The sequence below is a fragment of the Glossina fuscipes genome, unplaced genomic scaffold (assembly GCF_014805625.2).
Source record: "Glossina fuscipes isolate IAEA_lab_2018 unplaced genomic scaffold, Yale_Gfus_2 2, whole genome shotgun sequence".
NCBI classification, from domain to species: Eukaryota; Metazoa; Arthropoda; class Insecta; order Diptera; family Glossinidae; genus Glossina; species Glossina fuscipes.
In genome coordinates, this window is record NW_023998416.1 from 34200762 (window position 1) to 34223986 (window position 23225).

Sequence of the window (23225 nt, forward strand, 5' to 3'; positions counted from 1 at the left end):
TACCCAACCAAGCCTCACCTTTCTTTGGAACTTATAAGAAAGACAGCAGACTTTTATGCCTAGCATCGTGTGATAATGGTCACATGAAAATTACTCGTCGCATTTAATTGAGATCTCTTTTGAACTGTGCGCGTGTATGTGAATTATTTACAGTTGATAAAATATAAACTCATATTATTTTCTTTTTAATGAAAAATTATCGTTTGTTTATCGACAGATTACAACTAAAAATGACTTTTTTTTCTTTTTTGATATATAAACCTAATAGTAAAGTGGTGTAGTAGCAGGAACCTTTCTTTTTTTTTTTTGAATAGGATAAGGTTGCTTCTCTTATTCGGTTTGAATATTGTTAACGAAAAAACTAGAACACCGAACGTTTTGCTCTTGTTTCGTGGTTCAAAAATTTGTTTATTTTAAATTTAAGCTACCTTTCCCAGACCCTTCGTAAATGGGATTTGAGAATGTATGATAAACTTTTATCATATCCCGCCAAAATTAGAGTATAACTCGCATCGTGTAACGCATATAGCGAAAAGCTCAGACTCACATAGGCGACGAAAGTGTGTCCAAAACTTTCGACATCCTCGAGCATAGAAGTAATGTGTGCTTTATTGCTAATATGTACAGGTACATTCAGGGCAAGTATTTTACAGAGCTAAAAGGCATTTGTCCACCAATTAATTCCTTCAACAGGACTACGCGCCTTTCCCAGCGTTCTCATCCACTTGTCTTCAAGTTACCTACATAAGGCACTACACCCTACCGTGGCTCGTCCTTATTTAATCGCCTTTGGAATCGCCTATTAACATTGGTTTTTCCTATCGTACTTGATGTCTCCATTACCAAGACGGACGTTCACAAATCTTACCTCCTTTCTCTACACCCCTCTGCGTATTGCGCGTATGGAGAAGATTCCCCAGCTAGTAGCTAGTCATAGAAAAAAAAAGAAAACAAAGTTATTCCTTCTTATGTTTGGTAATGCTTTTGTTGTGCATCTGCTTTTAGAAGACGTAGCGCCCATGAAGCGGATTCTTTTCTAGTAACTTTCGCAAATTTTCTCTGTTCAAGTGATCAAGTGGTTATATTATACCATAGGTCCTTTAATTGCTTTCGGTTTGTAAAAGATAAAAACCCGCATTAACCGCAGAAAGTAAAGTTATTAGCTCATCTTCCCTTTAACCTGTGATAACCAGCGAAACCAGCGATACCTTCTGTCCTCCTCCAGCTAATCTTCGAGTCGAAAGAAAACTGCATCATTTTTAAGGATAATGTAATACTTTGCTTAGTGTCATCTCAAAAAACTTGATGCTTACTACATACCTTTCAACTTTGTTTGACAACATTTTCTCGTGGCTTTCGCATAAAGTCAACATACTCTTGTCGCCGAATAGATGAAAAGATGTTACGATACGCTGTTCGAAATGGCTGTGGTCGCTAAATGTTGTGCATCGTCGTCACCTTTCGCGTCCTGCATATTACAGCACAATACTCTTATTGACCAAGATCGAAACACTTGATTGGCAAATTATTTTTTCTTTCGGGGTATATTACTTTTGTTTTCAACTTCAGCATAGCATTCTTGCTTTCATTAAATTTTGATAAAATATGGTACACTGGCCTGTTTTGGCCCAAGGACGAAACCATTTCAAAATTGATTGCATCACATCATTTTCATGATCACTGCCTAAAATTACGCTTTATACGACGAAGATCACTAGTCACTGAAGCAACTTTTAATGCTCGAGCTGTAGTAGTTTAATTTCCGATTACATTACTAATAAATTTCGATAGACAACACCATGCTACACAATTACATTATATTGCAAAAGGCACATGAATAAATGAAATAGTTATTAGTCCATTGAAGTAAAGTCAGTGACTTAGCTATCAAAGTTAATAAAGGATATTTGGAACCTTTTCGAGACCTTGATGACGTCTTGATTTTTATATGAAACAAGTTTTATATTTTAAACTATTTCAAATTGGTGACATCAGCAATCAGCTATTAATCTAAAACTTATTGCGACCAATCACATTTGATGCTCCGATCTTGATGACCTGCACGCTAGTGATGAAGTAAAATGCTTCAGCAGAAATTACTTAAACATATTAAGGCTAAAAAGACGATGCATATCGGGCCTGTCCGTCATAAAGACACATTACAAAAGCTCTTAATGAGTTCTTAACATCTGAAGTCAAAAATGATATAAGCATATATTTGTTACAATCAAAGTATTATGTTATATTATTGGTTTTCTTCTTTCAATTTTATTCCTTACAAAGGCCCTATAGCGCACCTTATCGGTATAGTTTACCTAATTCCATTCTATTTCCCTTTAAATCATTGAGTTTTTATAATTTTCATAATATTCTTTACACACTTTAAGTTAAGCAAATTAAAGAGAGAGCAAATGTTGCTATAGAAACAATAATAAACTATTCGTATGTGTTTGTATTTGAAAGAAAAATTCAAAACTAAACAAATCAAAATTTTGTTCATGATTCGTAGTTTTTCTTCTTTCATATACACACACGAACATTAGATACCCGTTACTTGTGGCTTGAAAAAAGAAAAAAAAAAAAAAAAAAAAAAAAAAAGAGTATAGAACGAAAAGAGAGAGACAGGGAGATAGGAAAAGAGAGAGAGAGAGAGAGAGAGAAAGATAGAAAGAAAGCTCTCTATGCCTTAGCCCTTGCACTTAGCCCTTAGCCACCAAATACAAGGGAGGAATTTAATAGAATACTAGGGCGTATTAGTAGTAACGGTTACAAAATAAAATATCACAAACATTTACCAGCCAAGTACATATAAAAACTTAATCTAAATATTAATTATCTTGTCAGTTACTTGTGCATCGCGTCTCTGAAATATTTTTAATGAAAATTTGCAAATACCATATTTGCCTGCCTCTGCCTGTTAAGGCAGGTTTAAATAAATAAATAAATATTTATCGGTCTCATGTGGGCGCGCGTATGTGTGTTTGTGTGCTTGTGTATAAAACGCAAACTATTATAGAAAAAGAGCGAAAGAAATTTTTCTAAAAAAAAAAAAAAATGGAAAAGAAAACAAAAAAAAAATTTGTTTAGTGAGACTTTTAGTTCAAAGAGACCAATAATACACATTTGGAACGCTTGAAAACTCATAGCGACACTTAAAATTGTCGCGGATAATAATAACAATAATGAAAAAAAAAGAAAAGTTAAATAATTATTCATTAACGAATACGTTTTCAGTTTGCTTTCAGCAAACAGTGCAAACAATCTGAAATATTTTTGGTACAATTTTAATAAAAAAAAAAACAACAAAAAAGAAAAGTAAATTAACAAAGAAACCTACAAACATTTTACTAGAAATGTGAAAACAGTTTATTAAAAAAAAGAAAGGAAAATCAATTAAATTTTAAAACCATGTAATTAAAAGAGAAAAATCTGTGATTTTAGTTTAATAACTTCATGCAAAAAACAAACAAAAAAAAAGACACAAAACAGTATTATTGTATTAATTTAAGGATAAATGAGAAAAAATATTATAATTAATAATAATACGAATACAAAAACAAATAATAATCATAACATAATAGTAAAATGGATCATCATCATCAGTTTAAACGTTCTCTAAAGCGTTCCATTAGTTTAAACACTGGTAATTAGTATTAATATTATTATTATTATTATTATTATTGTTGTTGCTACTAATAAAATATTTAAAAATTTATATAATTTTATGGCCCTTTAGCGCATTTTTAATAATTTTGTTAGTTTTCCTTTTTGTTTATATAGATGATTTTTTCCTTTTTTTTTCTTGTTTTCTTGTTTTCTATTCTGTTTTGTTTTCTAATTATTTGCAATTTATTGCCAAAAATTTCTCTAAACAAAATCACAAATGCGCATTAGTCTTACTTGAATTGCTTGTGAAAGGAAAAAGAATTACAAGAAAATCATAGAGACGACTAAAATAGCGGCATTCCACGTTCTATCACCAATAATTTCTCTCCAATAAATCCTCGACTTACACCTCGGCTCGTCTATTATGTCGCACTTTGACATGTGCGACATGTAAGGATCAGGGAATATTAACTAGTAAACATGCAGCCATGGATACGCAAATAGAACAAACTTCATCGTGACACTAAAAACCATTAGGAAACCATTATATTCCGCGAGGGTCGAATCTCGCATACTCACCATTGTGCTTCGCATTATTTCGCATTCCACTCTCCAAGAAAAAACTAATCGCGGTATTCACTATATTCATCTTAGAATTAATCCATTTTTAGGCAGATAATATAACTCCATTTGAGGAGTGTACAAAATATTTTCAAACATTCGGTCTTGTTTGTCCTATCATAAATAAGCGTAAAATTTCAAAAAAGTGAACAGAATAAAATTTAATCAATTGTAATTTTGCGCAGGCAGGGAGGATGTTTTCCATTTTCGTACATAAGGAGTAGAGAGCGTCGTAAAGTAAATGTGGAAAATTTCAGCCTCTCAACTTTAATAATTTCCGAGTAGCGAGCACAAATCTAAAAATTTTTCTTAAAAAAAACAGAGTTGCGTCCAGTTTAGCTCAGTCCACTGTGAGTTTCCGCTCCGACCAATTTTTCCCAAACTTGAAGTCGATGCCTTCTAGAAAATTAAAGTAAATATCTTTATTTTTGCGACCAAGAGGATGCCAACAGCAAGCACCACACAGACGGGCAGACGTGGCTTAATCAACTCAGAATTTCGTTTTTATGATCAAGATTTAGAGATAAAATACTTATTAAAACACTTTTATTTCAAAAACAACAAACAGTAACAAGAGGGACAGCGTAATAAGAAACGATGGTTAAGAAGTTTGGGGCAAACTAAATGCAGCAGTGATAACGAAGAATACAATCTTCTTCGCGAAATTATAGTCGCACATTTAATAGCTGCGTTATAATTTGAAGGGGTAAGCAACATCAGAATATATGTTTTGAAATTTTGAAGGGTGCAAGTGGGGTGGGGGGCCATACCAAAGATAGGCTAATACAGAATTTTCAAGAACAGAAAACGATCCCAAAAGTATGAGCGCAACTATTGGAAAATGGCTGCTTTATTATACCGCGGGGTACGTAAGTATTGCATCCCGTTAGATGCCTTACACGTTGCACAATTTTCAGAAATAATTTTTTATTGGCCAATTCGATGCTCAAAATCTTCTGCTTTTTAATAACACAAACAAACATTTTTTTTTTTGACAAGCCTCCATGTGCCAAATGAATCCTGGTTGTTGCCACCTCCCAATGCCTTAGTTATCAATTTCTAATTTCTTTAACACAATAACAGATGTAACAGAAAGTAGAAAAAAGATTCAATTAAAAGCATTTTCAAACTAAAATATGTTAGTGTAACTTGATAAAGATGGCCATCGACTAGATATAAAGCTAAGATTGCTCTGAAAGGCTTCATTGCTTCTTCGAAGAAATTAATTAAAAGCTCGAGATGAATTTTTTCCTGCTGATTATGAATTCAGTTATCGAATTATATATTTGGCTGCTGTTTTCTCTACGATTTCGCAAAGCATCAAATTTAAAACGTTAGATCGAATGTTAACAACTTTCTCAAATTTTATTAATCTGTAACTTTTTCTTCCGTTCCAACAAAATGCTCAAAATTACCAAAAAAAAAAAACAAATTCCGTTAGGCCGAGAGAATAGCTCGTTCCTTCTTAAACTACTTTTTCTTGTTTATAACACTGAGACAACGATGAGCATACGTTCACTTTTGTCCTCGATTGTGAATTTCGTTAATGATTGTGACACCTTTGCCGACGACGCTGCATAAGCTTATTATTCGACAACTGTAGATTAACGTTAGTGCTGTTCACGCATAAACATGCCGCAAACAATAGCTACAGAATAATACAACCACATGCACAGTCATAACATATTATATGTATTATCGTAATGAAAAAGCAAACAAATGAGCAACGTTAAGGAAATGGTTATTAAAATACTTAGGAGACGGACGATCGCTCTGAACAAGAATTCATATGCATTCGAAAAACTACTATACTCTTATACATAAGGCGTCCACATATATTCTCTTCGAGTCCTTTACTGACTTTCTTCTCTTTTTTTGAGTTTGTACCCCACTGTAGGGCGGAAAAAAGGATTATTAATATTTCAAAGTTGCAAAGTACGAAAAAAAGGAAAGAAAAGACTCAGAATTTCAACAATACGTCTCTGTGTAAATAAGAATTTCCTGAAAAATTTGCTTCGGATCAAAAAAAGAACAGTTCTAAGGCACACTCTTCGTTTGCAAAAAAAAAAAAAACAAACGTTGCGGTACGAGTTTTATTGACTTGCAGTCTACCGCACCCGGGCGCATACGTACCTATGTAAATGTACAAATTACTTTGACCACCTTCCTCCGCGCGACGATCATTAGGTAATATTTCGCGGAGGGTGTTTGCAAATAGTGAGCTCTGTGTGATGGCTACACTAAGCGGTAGCCAGCATCATCTGTTCGTGATTTGCTCGAATTTGACCGAAGAAGAAGATAAACCCCTTTGAAGATTCGAGGAAATGCTTTAAAACCCTAAACGTCAATGCCGCCAGACTCATATTCTCGGAGAATTTAAACCAAAGAGTCGCGTCGCCCGTATCAATATAAAGTAACATTGCAATGTTAGTAAGTCAATGTCAGCATATTTTAATTTAATTAAATTTAAAATTCTATGTAAAGCTATCTACGCGATTTAACTATTATTCCGTTTTCGTTTTCACTTTTTATTCACATCTAACACAACAACTGCAAACGTATATGTGTGGAGTAAATAATTAGTTAAACTTTTTATGTGTGTTGTTAAGGTTGTGTCATATTTCGTCTAGAAATTCCGATACATAAAGTAGCAGAGTCCAATGGCATTCCGCCGAAGGCGTACAATAGAAACAACCAAGTTACGTATAAACGTATTTATGTAAATTTGTATAGATTTTTCACTTACCTTGAACTTGTTCAAAAGCGTTCATCCACATTCAAGTATGGGTACGTTAATATTTAACTTAGTATTTCTCTAGAAAAAAAAAAATCTTGTAAAGATTCTTAGTAAACGCTTCAATTTTCTTCTACTTTCGTATTATATGAATTTGAGTTGATGAGTAATTTGAGAGCTGCAAACAAGATAGGTAGGTAGTTTTCTTCTTTTTTTGTTGTTGTTTACAAATAAAACAAATAGTAAAGTTATATTCGGCGGAAGCCGAATCTCGCATACCCACCACTATGCTTTTCGCATTCTACTCTCCAAATTCTTTTATTCGATACCCATATCGGTGGCATTATTAAGAAAAAGTTAACCGCGGTGTCCGTCATAGTCCTTTTAAAATAACCCCATTTTTAGGCAGATAATATATCTTCATTTGAGGAGTGTACAAAATACTTTTAAACATTCGGTATTGTTTGCCTTATCACAAATACGCATAAAGCTTTGAAAAAATGGAAAAAACAAAATTTAATCATTTGTAATTTTGGGTGGGCACGGCAGATGTTTTCCATTTTTGCAAGTAGGAGTACATCGTAAATTCAATGTGGAAAATTTGAGCCTTCTAACATCTGACTAACAAGCAAAAATCCAAACATTTTTGTCAAACAAAAAAGCTGCTCTGATCAATTTGGCCTATTTTCAATGCCAACCTAAGTGCAGAAACTGCCAATGTTTCTGCCAAACTTGAAATCGGTATCTCCATTTTTGCGACAATGAGAGAGTGCCAACAACACACGCCACACAGATATAAGTAAATCAACTCAGAATTTCACGCTAATCAAGAATATGTATATACTTTATAGCATCTCAGAAGCCTCCTTTTGAGTATACCCTCATCTTACAGTGGTGAGTACAATTATAGTCTTAATGCTCAAAACAATTGAATAGGTCTGGACTTTCTAATTTACTATTTTTCGCTGTGCACACAACTTCGAATTGAAAAATTGGAATAATTTTCTGTTAGAAAAATCGTATCTAATTTCGATTGTCTGCTTCTTCTCAACGTATTGAATTGTGTAAATAAGGCCCAAGTTCGATTGTATTGAAGCTCTTCTACATATCTGTTATTTCATAAACCAAACATTTCCTGAAAGAAGTCGTATCAAAAACTCCTTCAATCGATTTCGAAAAAGCATTAAATGGAACCAGCCTACCAGTTATTTTAAATCCTCTGAAATCATTGAATCTTAAATCGATTACACCGTTTGCTTCACGAAAGCGGCTTAGAATTAAAGTTATCATCATTAATTACGTGGGCAAGATGGTCCACGACCTAGAAGATGTATTGTACTCGCCCGTGACTCCTAGTCATCCAGTTTTAGGATTTTTATGAACTCCCCACCTTCTTTGGTTCGGAGCACCATATCGTGTCCTGCGTAGTAAAATGCTGACCAAACACTTGGTGTTTGATTCTGCAGATGGACTCACATTCACATAAAACATGATGAGATATATCACACGTCCCTTTGCAGAAACTGTATGAATCGGGATCAAACATGCACATGTTTTCCAGACGGTACCTGAGGAAATTATGATCTATGTAGAAGCCGGTGACTAAACATAGGTAGCTTCCTCTTAGTTCCAGTAGTTTGTGTCCTTTCCCCGAAAATTTTATGAATCTTTTTGACTTTTCTCTGCCGTTTTATTCTGTGCCAATTGTGATACCAGCCTGTTAAAATGCCTTCTTGGTAGGCCAGAATGGTTCAGAACCTACCAGAATTAGACTTAATGAGTAGAACTACTTAAGAATATCGCCAGTCCGTCACAATTTTTCATTTCAATGAAATGAACAAGATTCTTTGCCTGGTCGTCGATAACGTCTGGCATACTGAACAAAAAAGACAAATAATTCCAAGCCATCATTATCTCGAAAAATTACTGCGAAACACATTTCAATCCGGACTAGTTTTCACTATTCCTATAACTCTTCCATCGTGGCCGCACGTGTAGGGGACTTTCTCTGAGTGGCTGATCATAGAGAGAGGGAACAATTATCGTTTTAAACCAAACACGCAGACGATTCACGCGTAGAGGTACCATTCAGAAAGAAGTGATGAAAGAGAAAAAGGTGGCGAGGCGATGGCACCAGCCTAGTGGGAGTGTCCCCGATCGGTAAGTGTTTTCAGCTCTTTCCGGCTGAGCACTCACTACAGCTACGATCGGGCTGAACACTGCCGCATTCTCGCGAGCACTGGCTGAGTTGCTATGATTCTGACCTACTTGACTACTCGTGCCCTGTGGATGTTAAAAACCGCTTTCAATTCGAAGATTTGCATTTGGAGCGACTCATTCGAAGATCTTGAAAGTACCTGCGGAACATAATTTCGATAAATTCATTAATTTTAATAAACAGTTCTTTTTTAAAAAAAAAAAAGGACGCAAAAATCTTAACTTCACCTGATCGTCTTACTATCCTATATAAATGTGTAATATAATGATTATAATTTCGATTTTTGAAACAAGGATTTCCGTTGGGAAACAATACCGTATTTATAATAAACGCGTAGAGTCGTGCAAATAAGTAAGCTTCATTGTTATTATTTGACTTTATAACTGTGCATGACATTTATCCGTTAGTAAATGCAGGCTGCTTGCTGTTGCTCTCCGAGAATGAATAGGAAAAGTAAAAGAAAAAGTGTAAAGAGAAAGAGAAGAAAAAATATTATTTGGTTTTCGTTGTACTTCGTAAATATATTTTATTCAGTCTTCGGTGGTCAACAAGTTGAGAATCTGGTCGAGATTGTTCGAATAAATAGAAATATATCGGTAAAATTCTCAATTGGAAATCTTTTTGTCTGCACAATAAACGCATATATGGATATATAAGTGAAGATATTTTTAAAAGGCAAAACACAATTGTGTCGTCGCCGACTTTTGCATTTAAAAATAGCATAAATGCTTTTTATTAAATAATGGAAAAAAAAAGACATGCGTTCTAAAATAATTATTAACTGTAATGAGACCATGTACAGAAGTGCAATTTATTTTCATTTTTAACGCTGAAGAAATTTCATATATTCTATTAAATATCGTATATAATGCGACACGGACGACACGGCATCGATGTGAGCTACTATATGACAAAGAAAATCTTTTAGATACGTATAAGAAAACAAAAAAAAATAAATAAATAAATATATAAAAAAATTCAATAAAATGAAAATGAAAAGCAATATAACAACAACAACACTAATAATAAAATATTTTGGGGTGAAAATCTTTTATATTAAAGTATGCAGATATTCTTGGCATGTGAACATAGGAATATTCAGTGAAAAATAGCGAATGCTCTTACATACACACATACATAACGAACTAAGCTCATTAATAATACGTATCTGCGTGTGTGCGTGTATGTTTCTATATACATATGCAATAAATGTGAAAAGAAAAAATGAAAATAAATCAACATCACATTAAATCATATAGAAGCATATAGAAGATTTTCACCGAAATCTTTTTTTTTTTTCTTGTTTGCTTCAACACAAACTAAAATCATTGAAATAATGCTAATATTTTTGTATATAAATAAATTTTTTTTTTTTTAAATTTTAGCAATTATCTGTTGAAAAATTAATAATAACGCTGATACATTAAAAATGACCTAAATGCGGTTTTCTTTGCATTGTTTTTCCTTTTATCTCTAAAATCATCGATAGTAAGAAACAGAAAAGTATAGAGATATTATTTAATCGACAAGAACACTATATATAGCATTTTATAACAACCCTTAGACATCTCTCTGAGAAGTCTGTTTTTGCATTGCTTTGTCAAATATATATTCCTTTTTTTTTTTTTTTTTTGAAAAACAAATAAACAAACTATTCCAAGTATCAAATATATTGTCGTATCTATCTCTCTATCATTACACCACATATGGATGACGAGCTTGAGGATAAAGTTTTCTATCAAACGTACGTTTCCCATATGAAGATACTTTCGAAATTTGCAGTGGGCGTATCGTCCATTAATTCACCGCTGGCCTATATTTGGAAATTATGTCGTCTCTATGTTTTACGACCCGAAGTTTTATTTTGCGGTGTTATACTGTTCTGTTTATTCCTCTACTTACAAGCTGTCGATACCTGGTCACGCGGCATATTGGGTCGCATTCAAGCCACCTTAAGTGGCCGACATAAAAACAATCGCATGAAACTATTGGAATCATCCGGGCAAGGTGATCATCAATGTTGGGAAGAGTTAAGGCCGCAAAGCTCAGCATTTGCGATATTAGGCCGAAGGCCACGCATGGAAGATCGGTAAGTACGATATTACAAAATTTTATATAGTTTAATCGAAGGCGGAAGTATCGTATTCAATTTCCAATGAATATATGTACTATCGTGATTAGCATAAAATTCATTTGACTAGCCCTGTCTGTCTGCTTATTTGTGTGTGGTCTGGTCTTGGAATAGTCTCTCTTCCAAACATCGTCGTTGAAAATTGATAAACAAGCCTAAATACAGGGTTGTTATTATCGCACATCATCATGAATTACTTGTCACAATATTTATTTTTCATGATAGGATACTCTGTCTGTCCCTGCCAACTTTTTCTGATGATGTTCTAACTCGATCTAAAACGATGATTTTAGCCGCGTGGGCTTCTGTCTGCTTGTTGTTGGAGTGTTCGCAGATGAAAAATTTCGAGTAGAATATTTGAAATCTCCGTTCACCCCATATTTTTCATTGACCGCTACACATTAAACTTAAAATCTTGTATAATCTGCCCTATATCATGCCTGCTTTGACTTAAAAGACCTTTGACTTGCAAGACACGATCTATGTAGTTCACGAGACCAGCAGAAATAATCTCGATCAAGCAACCAACACAGCAATGTACTTTCCACGTTGTACGACATTGGTGTCAGACGGTGGATATCGGGCATCCTCACTAACTTTATTTGTTATTTTTACCAGTCCATACGACACATACGAAACATGGATCCATGAGGCCCTAAGGCGAGTATAAGTTTTATTTTCATAACATGCTAGGAATTATTAGTAAATTCCTCTGCCTGAAACCAGCCTGCTGGGATTAAATTGAAGTAAACTTATATTCAATTAAAAGTCTGCCTTAAAAGTTACATCTATATATAGATAACTAAAGTCGAGCATCAAAGGGATTGTTATATTGAAACACTGGGCAGTTTATATAACTTATCATTTCAATTAGTTGGGAAGGACTTTTAGTTGAGAGATCACAACAATTTTTAGGTATCTTTGCAGATAGCGTAGTTGATTCCATTTTAAAATGTATATCCTGTTCGTCTAACATTACAACTTCCTTCTACATGAAGAACGAACAATATTAGTTCTAAGTTGAGCAAATCAGATTATCAAGAATGATCGAGAAAAAGAGCAGATAAATACGAAAACCTTTCGATTTTAGTTATACGCCTCCTCGAAAAGGACATACTGTTATACTATAATTCTTTAATGACTTAAGAGAGAGTAACGGTAGCATTGATTGTAACGGACTTTCTCTGCCCCATGCTTTTAAGTTGAAATGGAAAAGAAACCCGTAAGTGAATTTTCTATGAACATATGTCTAGAAATTATCGTAAGAACAGTTTTTTCTTTTTTTTCTTAATGCTTGTGTGGCACATCGTTGCTGAAAGGAAAATCAAATTAACTTTAATATGGAAATAACGTTAAAGAAAGACTTTTTTTTCTTTTTTTGCTTTGGTCTACAACTTGCATAAGTTTCATCAATACGTGCGCCAATGGTTTTGTATGCAGTATGCAATATGCAATATGCAATATGCAATATCTGCAGACAATGAGACTCGTGTCTAAAATTAGTTGTTAGAACCATGTGTGCTTTCGAAAAGGTCTCTTTACGTATGCACTTATTTATATATGAATGTATATATGTAAACTGAATATTTTCAATTATTTGCAATTATTGCATTCGGCATTTTATAGAATTACATGAACAAGCAATAGCATCACGTGCCAAAACAATTTTTCTATTGTTTTCGTAACAAATTTAATTTTCCTCTTTCGATACAGTTCATGGGAGAATTGTACATGTGTGAACGTAGCTATAATTAGCGAGACTTACTTGGTTACCATAATCTTACCGACTTAATGTGCGCACCTATATCGCAGATATAATCTGATTAATCGCTAAGCGCGCTTTCGTGATTGCAGTCAAGACTTTAATTCCCACATATTTGCGCCGCAAATGCATACACCTATGCATAATCGTTTCAAGCTTAGGCTTAAGTAAAGGTAAATGAAAGAATACTTTTAATAAGAAAGCAAGCGATTACGAAATTAATTCCTTTTAGGGCATATAAGAAAAAAAAGGAAAGAAAGAGGGAGAGAGAGAGAGATATTTGTGGCGATCATATGTATAATTGTCCGTACAAAATACAATTTAGGAAAATCTATCTATGCGAAAATGTAGTTCGCTCTATATTTTGAAACCAACGTTGTAATGCATTTTTCCGCTCGACTACAAACATTGTTTAGTACATTCATTTGCCTTAGTTAAACTAGCAGAACTAATAACTCTGTATATATCAATATAAAATTGCCATATCGGCAATAAACACGAGGGGAGTCATTAAGAGTCGTCTTTAAATTTCATAAATCGCAAGATGAAAGGAGAAGAAACTTTCAATTTTGAAAGAGATCGCCTTTGCGAAAAATGCATGGGACAACTTCCCATCTACGCCTCAATTTGCATGCTGGGCGTGTAGTCTATTGACCGAAGCATGTACGAATTCTTTAGTGGTTTGATCAAAGCTCTTCTTAAATTATTTACTCACACACTTCGCACCCATCAATCATATGTTAAATCAAATGCATTGTTCGGGATTAATTTTTGATATTCGCATGACATGATCACGTATTTATGAACATTGCTCTCAATTTATCGATTTAGCCTGCCTTCAAAAGCGCGTGGGCTTAACGTTCTCATTCCAATCGCTTAAATGCCTAAATTTTGCAAGAGGTTGCAATTAAAGGCAGACACGATTGGTGAATGAATTAATAAATACCGTCGATTTTCGATTAGAAATAAAGAACTCGATCCATCCTAGACATGATTTTTATAAAATAACATAAGTTTAACATAAATGTTCTAATAGCTTATGATTATGATTTGCTATATCACTTAGGTAGATTTAAAATTGAATGAATAAACGAATAGCAACCACGGAGAAGAAGACGGCAAAATCTCTATTAATTAATTTGACGTTACATTCATTAGCACATCGTATTAGACTTGATTTGACGATCGCCTTTTTAAACAAATTCTTTCTCGCAATGAAGACTGAACGATTAATCGATAAGCGCACATACACACACATAATATATTTGTTATTTTCTGGAGACGAGCACACACACATTTAGGCAGATAAGTTTGGATTACTATTATTTGCTTTTCTATTAACTAGTAAGACGTAGCAGTAACGTTTGCTGTGACCGAACGCTTTATACCCACCGCCTTCATATTAAAATAGAATACGTAAATATTTATTGTTGCAGTTCATAAGTAGTGAAAGAAACCACAATTTTTTTTGCTTTCAAAAAGAGAGGTGGTCTGGCCACATTTAAATTGCACTGGATGCGAGTGCTTCGGCCCATTTTTCCTGTTTTCAATATCAACTTGAATGCACCAACTTTCGATGGTTTTGACGGAATTGAAACCAATATCGCTATGTTTACGGGCGGGTAAACAAGCCTAGATTGATTCAGAATTGGATTATGCTCGATAACAGTTTATAGCAGGCACAGGCGGGACGGCGGCCCCACCCAGCTCGTGAAGTGATCGAGTCCGGCCCGCTACGTTCACATAGATAGCTGCAAATGGATTGTACCTACTTTCACAACCGGTTCTGCTGTGCGGCTATCGTATATGAAATGTGTGCGTTTTTTGTTCCTTACGCTACAAAAGCTTGATTTAAATAGAAGTACAGTGCAATGTACAGTGCCGCGAATAGTCGAGACTCTAGAATTTTGGGTGAGAGAGAGCAAGAACACAAATGAAATTTTTTTATATTTACCAGTTGGAGTATTGCGAACAAGAAGCAAAATACCAATATTTTGCGTTTTTCAAATAACAGGCGTTCTCGTCTTACGTTGTGGCGACGGTAGTCATGTCGTCTATGATCCCTTTGACCCATTTCCTATGTCCTTACTAAAATCAATTGTACATTTGATATCGGTCAAGAATATATAATAATGCATATACATAATTTAAGGTCTCTGTAAAGGTTCGTTTTGAGTATCGCAGAGGTTTTCACAAGGTGAATACACCGCCACACCGATATAAACGTATAAAAACGATTACATTAAACCATAATTTCCTGTTGCTTAGAGCAAAGTACGTAATTAAATGAATCAAATCACTATATGAGTTATAGGCGATTTTTAAAACATTCCTATTAAAAATTTACATTTAACAACACACGTTCTCAACCGTATATTCTTTCTAAGCGAAGAACGAGATATATTAGACTTTCTGCTTAAAAGAATTTGTTGAAGGATGCCCTGCAGCAATTTGCTCATTGTACTTGCAATATACTAACTAGATTCCTTTCGAATTTGATTTAAAATTTTGCTGCTGTAAGCTTTATTCAGATCAGCTAGCTTTTTAAGCTGAGATAGCAAGCACCGCGCAGCTATAAATCTTTGCAAAGGCCTGGGGTGGTCCGGGGTACGGACGGTGAAAGTCGTGCACAATACTATCAAAAGATTAATAGGAAGTAATACGTATGAAACATTTATATCGATATTTATAACACTCTTCGATGGGAGAGATACAAAATATTTGCAGCTTTCCAGAAACTCTTTTCACCTATGCCGCAATGTATTGGTAGCAATAATTAATAATAGGATTATATAAATCTGTAAAAATAATTACAAAATTTAATCAAACTTCTGCACCAGTAAGACTATAGAATCGGTCTTGTCCGATCGTGCACAGGCATTGTCACTAAGCGAGCCTGTAAATCGTTTTTCGAGACTTAATCCAGCGATATGAGTTGCAACATAAGAAGAAAGAAAGTCGGACACAGCTTCTTTGAAAAATTATGTATAGGCATTAATTGTAGTGAGTTCGGTTTAAAAGCGAGAAATAGAGACCATATTTTTGCCCAAAGAATCCTCATAAAAAGTAAATCTTCATATGCTCACAACATTTAATTTTTGTTATTCTGTACAGAAATAAAGCAACTTTGCATGGAGTTAATTTTGATTTTTGCCTTTCTTGAGAACCTTTTGGCCTTTTTTGAGAAATTAGAGCAATTTGTTGTGTTTGATAACAGAAGTCGATAGGGAATTGGGTTGTATGGGATGTAGAGAGATTGACGAGTCGGCTTTACCCGACTAGTTCGGAAAAAATACGAATGATGATTTCATAATTTGTTTTTTTTTTAATTCCATTTTTAAAGATTCATAATCGAAGAGAATATCAACAACAACACAGGCATTTCATTTTTTGCTGTATTTGATGGTCATGGCGGTGAATTTGCAGCCGATTTCGCTAAAGATATACTGGTTAGAAATATTTATAATAAAGTGATAGAAACGACGAAATTGTTAAACGGCCAGACAACGGCAGCTGATAAAGAGAAGGACTATGCGGACTATAGCAATGATCCACGTCAGAAACATCAGAAAGGCAACTATAATAGCGGTAGTAATAAGGAAAATGACCCAACAGCAGCATTAGCAATCAGACGAAGGGATAGTTTACGGAAGACGAATAGGTAAGAAAAAGATTGCATCTAATTGTCCTTTGCCGTGCATAAACATACCTACACTGTGTCTGCGTGACATTCAAGACTACAAACTAATTTATTATAATTCGATAAGATTTTTCCACAACTTTGATGTTGATAACGAAACGCGCAATAAAACAGCCATTACCGTTATCAACGGGATCTGTCCAGGACCGAAATATAAATTCCGTAAACCCCACACCACTCTATAGTAAATTTATCGAACCCTTTGCAATACAAAGACATATGCCTCCAAAGCAAAAGATACTTACCGCTCTGACAACATGATAGGATCTATTTTTTTTTGTCTACTTGCATCGTTTTTCATTTTGATTATACTATAGGGTATCCCCACATGTGCGCAAGATTTACATTCGAATAGAAGAGACTCTTCTTTTTTTTTAGCTCTAATTTCTTTTTATTGAATCACAATGCGCTTAGGATGGTGTACGTAACCAGGAAATGACTTATGCGCTACCGTCTTGTCCAAATCATATGTCATTTACATTAATATCATCTATTTTAGGCAGAAAGAAGACGATTATCAGAGCGTGATATCGAGCACCAGTAAAATTCATTGCAAGGCCAGCAATGAAAACACGTCCAATGTTCTCCATTTATAATAATCCTAAACTGTCACCTGCCAAACTGTTACACTTTATCGCAGAAACGATGGCAAATTCAAAATTTTCGTCAAATTCGGGAAACTATAGTTCTACTCGTTTCAATGACCTAAAAAGCGAGTGTAAAATTACTTCCGAATTACGCTGCACATCCATTTCTGGTATGGGGAAAAGCAAAGTGTGAGAATGAGTTGTAAATGGAAGACATACGGAAAAAGAAAGATGGAAGAAGCCTCTGCGCACATTTGAATGGCGAGCGTCGCACTTTTACATTACAATTTAGATGAATATGGACGTAGTTCAATTGTCAGACACACGGATGTGCGCAGCCGGACACTTATTGGCTTTGCCTTATTTTAACTTACCCAAGTTTCTTATATATTCCAAAATCAGATGAGTTAGTAAGTGATGACGTCACAAATAACTTAATCAAATCTAGATTAACGAAAAATACGCATTTGCTTATATCCAATTTTTTGTTCATTTTTACTTATCGTGATTTACAAAAACCCAAAGAAACCCATCTTTTTTTTTTTTTAATCGATTTTATTCAATTGTTCAATTGCAGTTGACGCTGAACAGATTCTTTATTGAGTTATTTGCATTTTAATATTAATTATTTATCAATATTTGCTTGTTGTTGTTGTTACTCGACTATAACGTCAATCATACATATTATCAATGAAACGATATTTGTATAAAAAAACAGCAACGTTAATATATGTACGTATATATATATATATATATATATATGTATATGTACGTATATTGCTCAGCTAGTGAGGCATTAAACATGCGATACACGTGAATGTGTGTATGCATATAGAAAGCAAGGGTTGAAATATTTCCCTGAAAAGATGCGCAATTTAAAAATTTTCCATTTTCCTGCATCAAGTAAATTAATTATAAAAAAAATACAACAACAAGAACAAAGAGCAATTAAGAAAGTACAAAAACAGGCGGATTTCAAGAAAAAAAAAAAGTTGAAAAATCTGAAAAGTTTTTTTTTTATATTCATGTATGCAAATTAATAATGTAACGTAATATTTTTTTTTTCGTGCGCTTGTATGTATTTATATCTTTAGCGTTTCTGATGACTGCGCATTGAAAAGGTCTATAAGTAACTCTAAAGATCCACAGGATGCGTTTACTCAGCAACTGAATTCTTTGTTGCGTGGTGTCGGTGGCGGTGCATCTAGCATTAAAGATAATCTTCTTAAATCCAACAACAATAACTACAATCAAAAAGATGGCTTGAGTGCAAACGAAGGGCCACCGCGACAATTCGAAGCCAAATGTTATATAGAGAATGGTCGAATCAATTTTGGTAAATTAATAACGGACGAAGTCTTAGCAGCCGACTACAAATTGGTGGAAGCCGCTAAGAAAACTGTAAGCTTTGAAAATTTCGATAACCTTTAAAAAAAATAATAAAATTAATAACTTTTTGTTATGTTTTATTAGACGAATATAGCCGGCACGACAGCTTTAATAGCTATTATGCAAGACAGCCGGCTAATAGTGGCCAATGTAGGCGATTCGCGAGGAGTTATGTGTAATGCGCGTGGTATTGCTATACCGCTCTCATTCGATCATAAGCCACAGCAGGTATAACTCTCGAATCAAGTTACCATCTCCGTGCATCGAATATATAAAAAATAAAAAAAAAAAATATCATATCAGTTTTAAACTAATTAAGCAAACATGACAATTGCAATCGTTTAAAATGCTTTCGGTGGCAAATTATTTTAAATGAACTCGAATTAATTTCATATCATTGAACAGTTTTCTTTTACTTTAAAAATTAGGTAAGAGAGCGTAAACGTATACACGATGCTGGTGGTTTTATAGCTTTTCGTGGTGTTTGGCGGGTGGCGGGCATATTGGCTACATCTCGAGCGTTGGGTGATTACCCGCTAAAAGACAAAAATCTAGTCATAGCTAATCCAGATATATTAACATTTGATTTAAATGATCACAAGTAAATATGAATTTTGAATTAAGCATTAAAACGTCCGTCTTACACAACATTTACCGTTCTCGTTCGATTAAACAGGCCTGCTTTTATAATCCTAGCTTCTGATGGTTTGTGGGACACGTTTAGCAACGAGGAAGCCTGTAGTTTCATAAAAGAACACTTACATGAGCCCGACTTTGGTGCTCGTTCGTTAGCCTTGCAATCGTATAACCGCGGTTCCGTTGATAATATCACTGTATTGGTGATTGTTTTTAAAAATGGCAATTATCAAATTGGATTGACTAACAGCTCGTCCAATAAAATTTATAACCAAAGTTCTTCATCGTCTGCAATCGGTTCACCGAAATCGGCAGCCGCTGTTATAGCTTCAACAAATTTGAATCGTTCAAACAGCATTCGTTCCAAATAAAGTGAAACAATGAAAAATCATAGGAATTAATTACTTAGTATTGAAAATATAAATGTATTTTTTTATTAATATTACTTATAAAAATGAAAAAAATAAATAGTCAATCCAAAGCATTGAATCTCTCTCTACATATATATATATATATATATATATAAGAAAAAAGAAGAAAAACAAAGGAAAATCCCGAAAAACAAAAAAGATTGCCGATGTGATTAAATATTATTTTTTAAGCATATTAATTGAATTTATAAATCAAAAAATAACATATTATAAAATATAAAGAAAATAATTTTAAAATATACTATGATTTGTCATCAATTATAGCGACTTATTACTAAATATCCTTCAACCTAGCAGCTTTAATTTATTTTACACTAACTGTTTAAAAATTTATGGACATTTATATCTACATATATGCCCACACGTGTGCGTATGTATTTTTGTGTATATATATGCCAAATATCTCTATGCTGTAAGCGTAGCTATTATCTAATATTTTTTTCTTCCTGTTAATAATTTATAAAATCGACTTAATTAGCATAGAAATGAATTTTTAAATAAAAAAGAACGACGCAAAAGAAAGAAACCTAAGAAAATGTCCTAATCCAATCAAATAGCCATAGCACTGAATAGCAGACGGCAAAGTTTTTAAAAACCTTGCTACTGTTTTAAAGGCCGTGAGCCGGGCTGCTTGCAGTGTAAACAGTTGAATAAGTATTGGTGCATTGTCTACAGAGTTTTGAACTAATGGACGATTTGGCCATGCAGAGGCGGCGTTGTGTCAATATGTCGATGAGACGTAGGCTAGGCTGCTCCAAAAAAAAAAACCTCTTGTGGAGAAAACCAACGCAAATAAGTAAGAAAATTGTTCGGATATAGCTACATTTTTTCATTTTGCTTTCCTTCAATATCGTGAAAGAACTTAGCCAGTAGTGTTTGTTGCCAATGATAGTTTTATGTATTGTTCATAAGGAAAAAGTTGTTTTCCTTTATAAAATCTCATCGCTAACGCATAATTCCAAAAACTTCTGAATTCAAGCTTCCGTGCTTTTATTCCATAAATTTTATAAAAATTAATTTATTCATGCCGTGTCTCATCGTTTCCTTTTTTCGTAAAGCGAGGTTCACCGACATATTACCGTTGATTTGATTTTTTTCTCAGGGGAAAATTTTTTCATTTTCTTATAACGAAAACCTACAAAAATTTGCTCACTTTATGTTCCGCGTACTATAACTATTCTATATTCTATTATGTGTTGGCCTGCTTATCTATCTACAATTCGAAATCCATTAACTCTGAAAAACCATGAAATTAAAAATTTTTTCAGTATTTTTCTATAAAAGCTACATTTTCGTACCAGTTCCATTATTGCTTGGCTAAAATAGATTTTATTCGTAAGTCTTGAATGCTAAGCGAATGAACGATTAACGTCAGCCTTCCAACTTCTATCGACAGAGCTAAAATTTTAAAGACGCTGTACAATCACTTGCAAAACATAACATTGTTCTTTACATTTTTCTTGCTATTTATTTGTTTATATAATAAACAAACTACTTTACTCATTTGTGTTTTACATTAAGATAGAAATGAAAAAATATTTTCTCTTTCATTTCTGCCTCCGCAGAATTAATGAGCAGAAACAGAGACTTGCCATACACGGATAGTGTTATCCGAATAGCCGGCAAATAAAGTTTGGCCATCAGTTGACCACGCCAGAGACAAGCATTGCGGTTGGTCGGCCTTCGAACCATTAGACACGATATCGGGGCGCAATTCTTCGACAGTTTTTTTGCAAGCCAAATCCCAAATTTTTATTGAGGGTCCGTAGGCTACGCATAGCCAATAACGGTTTGGCGAAAAGCAAAGGGCGTTAATGATGTCATTGTGCTCTAGAGTGTACAAATTTTTGCCATCATTCAAATCCCATAGTAGAGCTTTGGCATCTTTGCCACCCGAAGTGCATAGCGAACCATCAGGGGAAACGGTGACAGTATTTAAGTAACCATTATGGCCATGATGATTATTCTTCAATTTACAATTGGCCAAATTCCATACTTTCACAGTCCGATCCCAACCACAAGATACAATTATCGGGTTGGAGTGATTGGGAGAAAAACGTACACATGAGACCCAATCAGTATGGCCATCCTCCTGAATGGTAAACTTACATTCAGCTAAAGTGTTCCACAGTTTGATTGTCTTATCACGGGAGCCCGAAACAATTTGGCGGTTATCAGCCGAAAAGGCTACGGATAAAACATCCTGAATAAAGAGAGAACAAGGCTTAAGCAATTGCAAAAACAAACTACTAAAAATGCATAATGAAAATTGATTGCCTTTGGATTACAATACACTTACTGGTCATATGCAGTGCAGTAGTGGTTAAGCCCTGCCCAGGTCACTCCACTTTGTCAACCAGAAATTCTGCCTCGCATAGGCGACACAATTTTTCTTTTTGATGCCCATTATTTTTATTTTCTAAGCTAGGCTAAGCTAACACATATCCTTTAAAAGGGCACCAATTTACAAAACTTAATTTCCTGATATCCCTTACTAATCCTAATCTCAAGCTCAATTTCTATATAAAATGGAAACATTCTTCCCCACCTTGGTATGATCTTCAAAACGACGTGTAGTTTTTCCGGCAGCCAGATCCCACAAACGCAATGTTTTATCCCATGAGCCAGATAAAGCATAATTGCCATCCGAAGACAACACAACATCACTAACGAAGTGTGAATGTCCATATAAACGCTTTTGCGGGAAGCCATAGTTTGTGTCTTCATCTCGAGTCAGTTTCCAGACGATCAACGTCTTGTCTGCGAAAAGTAAAAACATATGATTTTGAAGAGAAACCTGATATCACTTTTATATATGTACCTCGAGAAGCTGAAATAATTGTGTCTGGATCTTTAGGGTTCGTGGCGATTTGCGTTACCCAACCATTGTGACCCAAAAGTGTACCACGCAACTGTAAAGTTTCAGTCATTTCTTCTCAAAGTTTTTCTACTTTCAGCAAGTTAATACATCCAACCTCATGAAAAGGTAAAGTAAAAGAGGATATGCATAACCGAATTGAAGTTGGTTGCGGCTCACATCCTCCTAGTTCAAGCAGAACTGCCAAGTGTATTGCAGTCAAATATCCGAAACAATATTGCCAGCCTAATAGTATACTGAACATAAATTTTTCTCATATCTTGATAGAAAACTTCTATTGTGCAAAAAAAAATTAGAGGGCTCTGTATCTAAAATCTTACAGATAAGATAAATGTTTGATTTACCATATTTATAACTAAAAGAAGTGGAGCATTTTAATAAAAATAGTCAATTTCGGCAAAAAGAGGAAACTCTCATTTGATTTGATTTGAAATGAATACTGCAATCCAAACGGAAGAAAAAGAAAAGCCGATTGATTTCTTTATGTACAATTGGAAGGAAAAAGAAGGCAATAAATCATATCAAAATTTTT

General features: G+C 34.2%; 2 protein-coding genes across 4 annotated transcripts; one reads left to right on the forward strand and one right to left on the reverse strand.

Annotated features, from left to right (window-relative positions):
* The first annotated feature begins 3528 nt into the window (after positions 1-3528).
* Positions 3529-19909, forward strand: LOC119633201 (protein phosphatase 1L). Of its 3 annotated transcripts, XM_038026602.1 has the most exons (7): positions 3529-3643; positions 11085-11268; positions 16416-16733; positions 18454-18760; positions 18833-18976; positions 19177-19349; positions 19425-19909. In XM_038026602.1, the coding sequence occupies exons 1-7, from the start codon at positions 3586-3588 to the stop codon at positions 19753-19755; spliced, it is 1515 nt and encodes a 504-aa protein (XP_037882530.1). In that variant the 5' UTR covers positions 3529-3585; the 3' UTR covers positions 19756-19909. The 3 variants fall into 3 exon arrangements, with proteins under 3 accessions (XP_037882530.1, XP_037882529.1, XP_037882531.1); XM_038026601.1 differs by lacking the exon at positions 3529-3643 and having other exon boundaries at positions 10177-11268; XM_038026603.1 differs by lacking the exons at positions 3529-3643; positions 16416-16733 and having other exon boundaries at positions 10180-11268.
* A 1354-nt stretch (positions 19910-21263) lies between these two features.
* LOC119634025 (guanine nucleotide-binding protein subunit beta-like protein) lies at positions 21264-22818 on the reverse strand. The gene is made up of 3 exons (XM_038027930.1): positions 22637-22818; positions 22364-22575; positions 21264-22018 (listed from the first exon to the last, which is right to left on the reverse strand). The coding sequence occupies exons 1-3, from the start codon at positions 22743-22745 to the stop codon at positions 21383-21385; spliced, it is 957 nt and encodes a 318-aa protein (XP_037883858.1). The 5' UTR covers positions 22746-22818; the 3' UTR covers positions 21264-21382.
* Positions 22819-23225: the final 407 nt, after the last annotated feature.

What these genes read in the sequence shown, in the direction of transcription:
- LOC119633201 (XM_038026601.1), top strand. Translation starts at nt 10,886, where the DNA reads ATGGATGACGAGCTTGAGGATAAAGTTTTCTATCAAACGTACGTTTCC. An exon ending in TCGATCATAAGCCACAGCAG is followed by an intron (nt 18,977 to 19,176) that starts GTATAACTCTCG and finishes TTTAAAAATTAG; the next exon opens with GTAAGAGAGCGTAAACGTAT. An exon ending in TTTGATTTAAATGATCACAA is followed by an intron (nt 19,350 to 19,424) that starts GTAAATATGAAT and finishes TCGATTAAACAG; the next exon opens with GCCTGCTTTTATAATCCTAG.
- LOC119634025 (XM_038027930.1), bottom strand. Translation starts at nt 22,745, where the DNA reads ATGACTGAAACTTTACAGTTGCGTGGTACACTTTTGGGTCACAATGGT. An exon ending in AATTATTTCAGCTTCTCGAG is followed by an intron (nt 22,576 to 22,636) that starts GTACATATATAA and finishes TACTTTTCGCAG; the next exon opens with ACAAGACGTTGATCGTCTGG. An exon ending in GTTTTGAAGATCATACCAAG is followed by an intron (nt 22,019 to 22,363) that starts GTGGGGAAGAAT and finishes CTCTTTATTCAG; the next exon opens with GATGTTTTATCCGTAGCCTT.